Source organism: Strongylocentrotus purpuratus, unplaced genomic scaffold, assembly GCF_000002235.5.
Source record: "Strongylocentrotus purpuratus isolate Spur 01 unplaced genomic scaffold, Spur_5.0 spur5_scaffold_5, whole genome shotgun sequence".
NCBI lineage: Eukaryota > Metazoa > Echinodermata > Echinoidea > Camarodonta > Strongylocentrotidae > Strongylocentrotus > Strongylocentrotus purpuratus.
Window position 1 is genome coordinate 29,177,160 of NW_022145611.1, and position 10,876 is coordinate 29,188,035.

The following is a 10,876-nucleotide window of genomic DNA, read 5'->3' on the forward strand; positions in this document are numbered from 1 at the left end:
TTAGAAGTCAATTTAGGTTCTGTCGTAAGCAACTTTTTTTCATCACCATAGTGTAATGAGAAAATGTAAGCAAAACGGCGCGTGGGCCGAGGCTGTATCTTATCTTATTTTTAAATGCTGTTGGTACATACTACACCTTTCTCATTTGGCAAGGACTCGACCTCCATGCTATTGAGTTTCTGGATACGCCACATGCACACTACCTGCATTTTGTATATACCTCATTTTATGGTTGTGCTATAAATGTGGAAATATAAAATTAGATGTTTACTTACATAAAAATAGTAACCAATAGTGACTTTGCCTTTTGTAAGATAGTAATCATAGGGTTTACCTCATGTTGCTGGTTCTCAAAACACATGTGGCACAAACAAAACTTGGCTACTGCCGCAAGCAAAAAACATGATTAATCAATGAGATGAATAGAATATTAAATGTTGACAGTTTTGTATTGAATATTGTATAAAATATTATGCTAGAAGCACAAATTACTACACAGATTTATTATTCCTATCTAGACTTGAATACCACATGTATTTTTTCTTTTTACTCATGTGGATTATCGCTTTGCTCACTATATGTGAATCTTGTTGAAATGTCATACTAGTATAATCAAGAAAAAAGATAGAGAATAGATTCTTGCACTGTTAAACTGTGCTGTTGAATATAGCTAGAACAAGAGGTCATGCAGAAAGGTAACGATTTAAACTGATACTCCCTTGTCATGTCAGTTTGGTTCATGAATGTTCATATAAGATACATTTAAATGTATTTCCCAGACAAATTTTACAAACTGTAAAAAAGAAGCATTGACAACGGGTGAAGAAACAAAGTGCAAATCCTTTGGTCCATCTAAATTTGTAGTATTGATGTTCAGTTTCATCACTGCAAGAATTGTTATTAAGCGTTTACCTCTTTAGTCTTTACTTGGCTACATAAATGTCTTCCACAGGGAGAAATATATGTTATTCGTAGCAATAAAATTTTATCAAATTGTAAGCAAGTCTGACAGTTTTTATTGTGAGGAAAAATGAGGAGAGTAAGGGGACAAGCAGGTACAATGAGAGAGAAAGAGAGAGATAAAGAGGAAGAAAGAGCGAGGGAGAAAGAGAGGGAGGGAGAGAGAGAGAGAGAGAGAGAGAGAGAGAACTGTGTCAACAATTTTGATGTGCTTTTTATTTCAAGTAGTACTCAAAACTTTATTCAAAAAGAACAAAAAAAAACAAAGAAACCTGTGAAAATTAAATTTCTCAGGTTATTCTGTTTTTAAGATGGCACAGGTATATTATGATCAACATTTTTACCCTCCCTAAACCCTAAAAAGAAATGATTATGAGAACATTTTGAGTAATTTAATATACAAAAACATGAGTGTAATAGATGGTACTCCAAACAGGAGATATTCTTGATTAAGTAGCTTTATAAATTTTTTCTTACTCTTTGTCATAATTTTTTCTCAAGATTTCAAACTCCACCCTTTTTGAAGGGTGAATTCCCCTGAAGGAAATTTATATTATCAAATATTAAATTAACATGCTATATCATTTATCAAGTAAAAAGTTTTTCAATCTGAGTCCTGCATGATCACAGATCTGCCATCAGACCAGAATTTGATTGAGATTCATGTGCATGTGCTTGTACATCTGTGATAAAGTAATGATCCTGCTCAAAATATGTATGTATTCAGACATTTGCATAAAAGAATTCACAGTCTGAATTCACGACTAATTTTCAATTCCGGGGGAAATCCCCTTTCCGAGGCCTAAGCCGCATTTCGCCATTGCTTGCAAGAGGGAAAAGATGTGGATTTGTTCTCGTGTTCATCGGGGAAGGCCAGGCGGTGTCGAAATTCTGTGAATTACGTGCTAGAAAACTTGCAAGAAATGATGAGAGCACAAAGTATTTAGTCTGTCGGCAAACAACTTTACGAATGACTACATTTTTCATCACAGTCTCCAGATCTGCTTATTTATTGTATTTTACCATTTCACCGGACGTTTTGGTTTTGTGCTCAGCTCAGAAATGTCCGATTTCAAGATTGAAGCAAGGAATCGCCAATACCATGGATTCTCTGGTAAAGATATGATTGTAAAGTGTTCTTTTCATATGATTGTTTTAACAAATGTAGCATTTCATTTTTACATTATTTCGTCTTTCCAACAATGACGGAGAAAGGAAAGGAATTGTGGCCCTTGGTTGAGCTTGTACCAACAAATAGAAGCTCATCAGAGATAACATGTGTTCACTATTTGTGATTGGTAACTGCATGAATTGTTGAAAATCAATCTCAAATACACTCTGAAGGCTTTGTTCTAAATACTTTGTTAAGTTGTGATGTTCAGTTGTCATTTATTTTATTCAAATATTAATAATGATTATGCTTTTAAAACAATGTACAGTATAACTTTTTAACCTTCACTATTCTAAACATAACTGTTTACATATGTATACACATATACATTAATAAACAAAGCTTAAATGTATTTGGGCAATTACATGCACATCTAATATTTTAGTGTCAACCCATTGCCTATGTGGACTGGGTGATCCATGTGATAAGTGTATGGAAATGAGACAAATTCAGTCGTCAATGGGTTAAAATTCATACCCCTACTAGTACTAGAGCTTGGCTTCATGCAGACCTGATTATAAGTATGGAACATTTGCTGTCTGTTTATGTTGAGAACTCCAATAGACCATTTCGTAGATACAAATCTGCGCATGAGGGGATAAAGGTCTGTTGTGATAAAATTGTAAACCCCACCGAAATGAATACTGTACATGTTCATGTTATGTAATCTTTATTCATATGTGCACCTATGGTACATTCTTTGATACAAGAGGGTAAACAAAAGCTATTCATGAAGCACATACATGACTTTGGCATTGATTATTCTAAAATAAATGGGACTTCTCCATGAGTAAAAGATCTGTGCCATATTTGAGGTCATTTGAGGTCATTTGACCCATGTGCTAACTACGAAATGGTCTATTGAATAACATATTGGACACCAAGCAACCAATATCTTGGACTTGCCCACGTAATGACAATTATAGCGGTGGCTTCTTTTATAGCGCACATGTCCGTCATGTTGTGACGTACCTAGCTCTCTTCTCCAACATAATATCACTATCATATTCATTTTGACTGCAGGTAATGAAGAGTCCTGGGAAGGTCCGTACATGTTTGTGGTAGGAACGGACCCACAGTATGGCATGATTGACACCATGGCTGGCAAGAAAGACATTGGGTGGGACCAGGAGGTGGAGCTAACCAGGAAGGCCATCGAAGCGGTCAATGCCATGACACCAAGACCAAAGTTCTTTGTAGTGTGTGGAGATCTAGTACAATGCACTCCAGGTAGGTAATAGAGGAATAAGCTAGTAATAGGTAGGGCCTTGAGGGTTTATTTTATTGTAATGATTATCTGAAGACCAAGCAACTGTAACAGTCTGTGTCAAAATTAGATTCTAAAGTAATAAAATAAACAACAAAAATTGGTAATATCTGGGCCCCTCTTGCAAAGAGTTGATATCAATTGCAACTAAAGAGATAGGAGACTGCAAACATGCGATTGATTAAAGGACTTACGATTGATTAAGATCAATCATAACTCTTTGTAAGACGGGGCCCAGTCTATACGAGGCATTTGTTGGAGCATTGGTATAAAGAAAATCATGTCCATTGCCAAAAGCTTCACTAAAATAAGGAATATTGATGGAGGTCCTGTTAATGTTAAATGTAGAGTCAGGAAGTTGGGATAGATGGAAAAAAAGGTGCATACTTTGTACAAGTAGAGAATCAAATTCTCATCGGACTAAAACCTGTAATATGATGTATTCAAGAGATGATAGTGGTGGTATCTTAACTCATATTATATGTTACAAAACTATGAACTGAAGAAATAGAGCTATGTGCATTACCCCTTGGAGTAACTGAATTACTCCATTACATAAGGAAGCTCTTACTACAGTACAATATCTGTTTTTCAAACGTTCTTTCCTCATCGGAATCATAAAAGAAGAATTTCTCTCATATCTTGCCCAACTCTTTGCTATCTTTTTTTAGGAGAATACCTTAGAGATGAGCAAGAAGCAGACTTCATCACAGAGTTCTCCAAGCTGAACTCTGAGATTCCTCTTGTGCTCGTCAGTGGTAACCATGACGTTGGTAGAATACCAGATGCAGCATCCATTGCATGCTACACAGAAAGGTAAGTTAGACAACTACATGTATGACACACAGGCATTACTATTTTTTTTTGGGGGGGGGGGAGGGAGAGGGAGGATAATGACTCCATTAGCATTTTCTTTGGGTGTGTCTATAATTGTTAAACAATATAATTGTTTTACAATTTAATTTTTTTTAAAGATTTTTCTACACATTGCTTTCGGTTTGCTTTTTAATGTTTATCATAAGCCTTACAAGCAAATTTACTACCCTGAACTTATTTCCCCTTAAGATTTATTCAGGAATGTACCCTTAAAATCATCAAAATAAAATGAAATAAGCATAGCACACATTCTTGAATTATGTTTCTTTTGACGTACAGATTTTTACCCGCAGCATTGCCTCTTTCCATTAATCTAAACATTGGCCTGGTGGGTTTGAGGCAGTTACCACATCAATTGGCTTTATAAGCATATTTTATAATCAGTTTTGGGTACTGTTTTGAGGCAAAATTTCAATTTCCTGTTAGAAAATCTAATCAAATTTGGTCTGAAACCATTTCATACATTCTCATGATCACCATGATTAAAATGTATGTCTTGTATGTCAGATATCTTCTTGAAAATCTAGGTAGGCCCCTAGTCACTTGAATTCTTACAAGTATGATGTGCAATATGTATCAAGAAATAGTTTGCTTTTTAGTGGAGGGAACATTCAAACAAGCTTTAGAAAAAAAATCATCCTGTATGACCTGGTTGTGTATTGATAAAAGTCAGACGAGTGTCACATTTAGACTACGCATGACATCCTGTTACACTGCCCTGATCCAGCTTTATGAGGGTCATATTGTGTGAGTCATCCTAACTTCAGTAGCGTTATCAACACACATAGTTTTAAATCTCTATATATTTATAGTAGTCTGTTTTCCACCCTCCATTTCTAGTGGGTTGAAAGGCTTGAAATATGCAGTCATATCTTTTTTTAATAGTTGAGCTCAAACTTTTCAATTAGGATTCTTCAATTCCATCATCAATTGAGTTTTATTCACTTCATTGTTCAGAGGACCATCCATCTTGTGTATATTACTTTTCTTTTCAAACTAATGTCAAGAGAATCATTAGCAGGGGGAGGGGGGGGCCTGTCAGAGACTTTCAGTGGTTATTTTTCTGACTTGTGTCTCCCCCTACCTCGTTCCCCCGCAATGAAAATGACATGACTTTGTATCCTTTTCAGTTCTTCTTTCCTTCCTTCTTTCTGTCTTTCTTCTTCCTTTTTTTGTATGCCTGGTTGTGCGGAAAATTGTGGGTCTGCCAGTGTGAATCATGATATTTTACATTAATATTTCTCTCGACGTGAAATCATGATGATTCTGTTCTTGTATAACACATAATATTGCAATGTGCCTCTATGCGCTTCCACAGTGGAGATTAGTAATACACGCCAGGAAAAAGGAAGTCAATTTATTTACAGTCAGTACTACTGCCCCTACATTTGTCTACTGGTAATCATTACACATCAGCTTAAAAACCTGGTTTCTGTGTTATGTCAAGAACATGATTACATTCATGTACATGTATATGTAACTACGGTAATGGAATTGTTACCTATAAAGAATACGTTTTATTACCGTGCTAATTGTGTATTATAACATGATCTCTAATATCATTGAATTTAGAGTTCATATACTACAGGTATCATAAACTACGATTGATTAATAGGTCTGACCTCTCTGCTCCTATTGACAATCCCACTTCTTATCCTGTTTGTCATAATGAAAATGAATACTATTTGATATACTGGTAGCAATAATAAACCCATATCAAACTGTGCCAAAGTGCATGCATGTACAGGAGTTAACCCATTGTGTACTAGGACCGGGTAGTTTCTACAGGTATTAAACCTAATATGAAAATTTGGTAGTCATGGGGTCAATTATTATATACAGTAAGTGAGCCTTTTGTTTAAAAACCTGCCCATTTCTTTCCAACTAAAAAAATAACCAAATTACAATCAAGAACAAGCAATGTCCAGAAGAATGTCTGTATTCATCTTTAGGTCTAGCAATTGTCAATTAAACTGATATTAGAGTCAAGTAGAGTCTCTGTCTAAGCTTGCTTGCTTGAAACAACACTCTTTAATCTGTTTTGCATTGAACTCTATGCAAATTTTTGGGGGCTCTTTTGGGCATTTCAGGGTCTAATTCGCCCCGAGCCCCCATGTATTTTTTCACTGCTGTTTCTAGATGCATGTTTATTTATATTCCTGTATGTATCTTGTTGACCGTTGACTATTTGACTATTTGACTATGTGACTATGTGTAGAGGTGTCGTGGATGAGTGGATACGTCACCGGACTGTCGATCACAAGGTCCGAGGTTCGAGTCCCGCTGTGGCACTAATGTCCTTTGGCAAGACATTGATCTACATTTGCCACTCTCCACCCAGGTGTTAAATGGGTACCGGTAGGAAGGAATTCCTTAAAATGCTGTGAGTGTCGAAATCGGCAGCCTAGCATAGCCGGGTGATGTTGGAGCGCCTTGAGGACCTTGCAAGGTCGATACGTGCGCTACAGTATATAAGAATCCAATATTATTATTATTATTATTATTTATTTTTACTGTCCCATAGACTTAATCCAGGATCATCCTGTTCCTGTAGACAATAGCTTAGTCTTGAGAGGTGCGGGAGGCCAAGTGGTTGATTTGTGCATAATATCCTTTGTACTTGTGAAATTTCCAAATAAATAAAGCTAATGACAACAATATTATATGTAAGACTGCCTCCTTTGCAATTCACAAAATCAGTTCTTTACGAAATTGAATCAGATTATTATTTTTCAATTGCATTGATGCTAAAAAAATATCACAACTACTTCAAGTTCTCAATTTTTTGCCCTAGATCTGGACCCTGTTGCATAAAACTTACCATTGAACCATCTTTATTAACTACCATAGCAACATCACTAACTAGCCAATCAAATCAAGGTTTCCATGAAATTTACCATTAATGACAAAGTTACCATCAATAGTAAGTTTTATGCAATAGGGCCAATGGGCTGGTAGGGTAGAATTCTTTGTTCCCGATGACAACTAATTGGCTTGCATGCACATCTATATCAATGCTACCAAATGATCACAACTTCATCAAGTTATCCATTGTTTTCTTCTGCTAGGTTTGGAGATGATTACTACAGCTTCTGGGCTGGTGGAGTACGCTTCTTAGTTCTCAACACTCAGCTCTATGACAATGACAGCAAAGCCAAGGAGATAAGAGCACAACACGACGAGTGGCTGCTGAAAGAACTTGAAAGTGAGCCACATTTTTTATTTGCTATATCTCGTTTGAGAAATTATTAGATATCCAGATTTTCAGGGAGTTGAGATTTAACAATCATCTGACATGGTAAATGTAATTGTTTTGGATTTCTGATTATTCATGATAGTCCACAATACAAGAAATACCATTTCCTTATCAGTCATCCTAGGGTCCATGGTTTGACTGAACATTTTCAGTGAATTAGATATCAATTAGCTGTTGTAATCATCCATGATCTATGTCCATTTTCTTCAACCTTAACTTGTTGCCTACTGAATTCTCTCTTTCCCATAGGCTTATAGGGAGCACCCAGTTCCCGTAGGCAAAGGGTTAAGGAGCGAATATGGCTCAGTCACTTCAGTGGATAGGGTAAAATCTTTGAACTACAATGACCTAGGTTGGAGTCCAAACCAGTGCACCAGTTCACTCATATAAGACAGTCTGATCATCCATTACCTAACCCCACGTATAGAACTTGAAATCGTGGGTCTCCTGTAGAATACTGAGATGCATATATCTGTTTTCTTTAATATTCAGATAAACTATGTAATCAGTTAAACCCGTATGATACCAATCATTCAGAGGTAAAAATATTTATCTTTTGTTCTTATTTTAAATAGCAATGAAAACATCAGGATGCAAGCATGCAGTGGTATTCCAGCATATTCCATGGTTCCTTCAGAAGCCAGATGAAGAGAAGGTCTATTTCAATATCGAGAAGGAATTCCGTCTACAGATGCTGGAGAAATTCAATGATGCTGGTAGGTGTTTAAATGATGGATACATTTCATGTAAATCTGACACAGGATACAAGCCAGAATCACTTAGAACAGAGAAGAACATAATTATTTAAAATATCATTCTGTAACACCATTATTTTGATTAATCATTTAGTTTATGATGTTTGTATGTAGGGCCCATTATGTGTCACAGTAGATTTTATTAGTTGTAGAAATCTAAGGAATCAGGATACATAAAAATGTTTCTCAGGTTATATCTTTTCAATTAAGTTTTTTCTGTGTCAAGAAATTTCAGAATGTATATAAAACTTTGTGGCCAGCCTTGTCTCGTATAACTATTCCTGTCTCAAACTGAGGTGAAAGTTGATTTCTTTTTCTTCTTCCCCATTACAATAACATTTAACAAAGTAAATGTTCTCATCAGTCTTATTATAAACCTGGTAACGTAAAGCAATTTAAATAGCCTTGTTGCGTCACCTATTGATCAAGCGAACACGACATGACTGACATGTAATCCAAACATGATTTCTATGGGACATACAATAGGTTATTGAAATTGCCCTTGTGTTAGTTGCGATCATGTTTATATAACTGATATATACAGTATGGAAATTGCTTAGGAGATATTAGATTCCTTAAAGGTGAAATTCAAAGAAAATCACAAATATGTCAACTAATGTATCACTAGAAACTGGTAAGCTAACAGATGGCCAAGTGCAAGTTTTAGGTCAACTACATATCGGGTGATTTATAAAAATACAAATACAACCATCTCCACAGCAGCTGGGATATACAAGAGATTCGCCAGAAAAATAACGATGTTTTAATGACGTCACAATATGGACCAATACTGCCCAAGCAGACGACATCCCATAAAGAATGAACATAATTGCAAAGCTATTATTTGTCAAATTATAATGGGTTTAGTGTATATAAATGTAATGGCATGTTAAACCATTCATAAGGGGATATGACCCGATTCTGATAACTAAAATCTTTTGCTTGTAAATACACAGGATAGGGGTTAATTAACAATCAAAGAAACCAGACTTTCAAATTGAAAAACCCCCGGAATAATATTAAGGACGGCATTTGCTCCCTCTTGAAACGCCGAATATACCGCAGTGTGTGCAGCTGAATATATAATGGCGTCTTATTTTGTTTACAAGCGACAGATTCCTTTATGTTTGTATCGCTGCATTTGTCATCAAAATAAAACTATGCGCGGGTCTAGAGTGAGGCAATAGATTATACATTTAGCCTGACGGTAGTGAAGTAAGAGAAGATGAAAACACAGATCGAACATTGTTAGATGCTTATTTACTATTTTCACTAATTTTTTTCTTTTTCTGTTTGAATGCTAGGAGTAAAAGTGGTCTTCTCGGGTCACCAGCACCAGAATGATGGTGGATTCTACAAGGGATTGGAGCAGGTTGTGACCTCTGCGATGGGCTGGCAACAGAGGGCAACAGACACACCAGGCATCAGGATTGTAAAGGTCAAAGAAGAGGGTATCACACACCAGTATTATGAGATGGATGATATTCCAACTACAATAGACTTGAAAGAATAGATTGAAGGAAAACAGGGTAAAAGGGAGTTAGATGAAGAAAAATGAGGAGAGGAAGGGGACAGAGAAGGTAAAGTGAGATATATATATAGAGAGAGAGAGAGAAAAAAAGAGAAGGAGAGAGAAAAAGACAGAAAGACAGATAGACAGCTAGATAAATATTATCAATCTCTTGTGTCAGAATTCCCTTTCTCTTTAAATTGTGAACAGTGTGGCCAGATAGTTTGTTTTGCCAACTCCACATGAACAAGACTTTATTTTATTATTTTTCAACATGTTCATATCCCTTCATGTGATGATGCATTAATTAGTATGTCACTAGTAGGAGTACCTGGGGAGAACCAAACGAATGTATTATGTTAGATGATCTTCATAATCATGTTTATATCACCATTTGAATATTCAGTGAACTGTGAATAATAATATGTTTTACACCAATTAGTAAACTGTTCCCATTTATTTGGAAAAAGTGAAATTTCTCTCTCTTTTCTTTAACAGCAAAGACACAACAAAGATACAAGACCAGCCAAAACACTTAATTCTAAATTATTTTAAATGATGAAATAATACAGGATAGGACTGATGAAAAGCGTTGCTATGTAAAATGTGTAGTTCAGGCTTGAATGTGATTTGGTTGTATTGAGGATCGTCTGTATGGGTTTTTTTTACCTCCAAGATTTGTACATTTCTCATCAGATACTATATAATGTATTGTGTGTTTTTACTTATTATTTATCATCCTTACCATGGGTCTTTCATATATCTTGTCTTGCATTGTTCTCCAATTCATTTCAGGTATTTTATTGTATAGTGCATATTTGATTTTATAGAAGTTATATATATATAGAGGTGTCGTGGTCGAGTGGATAAGTCACCGGACTGTGGATCACAAGGTCCGCGGTTCAAGTCCCGCCGCGGCACTAATGTCCTTTGGCAAGACATTGATCTACATTTGCCACTCTCCACCCAGGTGTTAAAATGGGTACCCGGTAGGATGCGAAAGCTAATGTGGTTTGATTAGCAAGTGGCGCTTGTAAAATGGCGACTGGCTGGAATGCTCCCCAGGGAGTGGAGAATGTGC

General features: G+C 36.0%; 1 protein-coding gene across 1 annotated transcript; it reads left to right on the forward strand.

The window, feature by feature from the left end:
• Window positions 1–1,773: 1,773 nt before the first annotated feature.
• LOC583482 (serine/threonine-protein phosphatase CPPED1) lies at window positions 1,774–10,223 on the forward strand. The gene is made up of 6 exons (XM_783389.4): window positions 1,774–2,074; window positions 3,155–3,361; window positions 4,070–4,214; window positions 7,343–7,479; window positions 8,106–8,246; window positions 9,590–10,223. The coding sequence occupies exons 1-6, from the start codon at window positions 2,023–2,025 to the stop codon at window positions 9,796–9,798; spliced, it is 891 nt and encodes a 296-aa protein (XP_788482.2). The 5' UTR covers window positions 1,774–2,022; the 3' UTR covers window positions 9,799–10,223.
• Window positions 10,224–10,876: the final 653 nt, after the last annotated feature.

What these genes read in the sequence shown, in the direction of transcription:
- LOC583482 (XM_783389.4), top strand. Translation starts at nt 2,023, where the DNA reads ATGTCCGATTTCAAGATTGAAGCAAGGAATCGCCAATACCATGGATTC. An exon ending in ATTGCATGCTACACAGAAAG is followed by an intron (nt 4,215 to 7,342) that starts GTAAGTTAGACA and finishes TTCTTCTGCTAG; the next exon opens with GTTTGGAGATGATTACTACA. An exon ending in GGAGAAATTCAATGATGCTG is followed by an intron (nt 8,247 to 9,589) that starts GTAGGTGTTTAA and finishes TTTGAATGCTAG; the next exon opens with GAGTAAAAGTGGTCTTCTCG.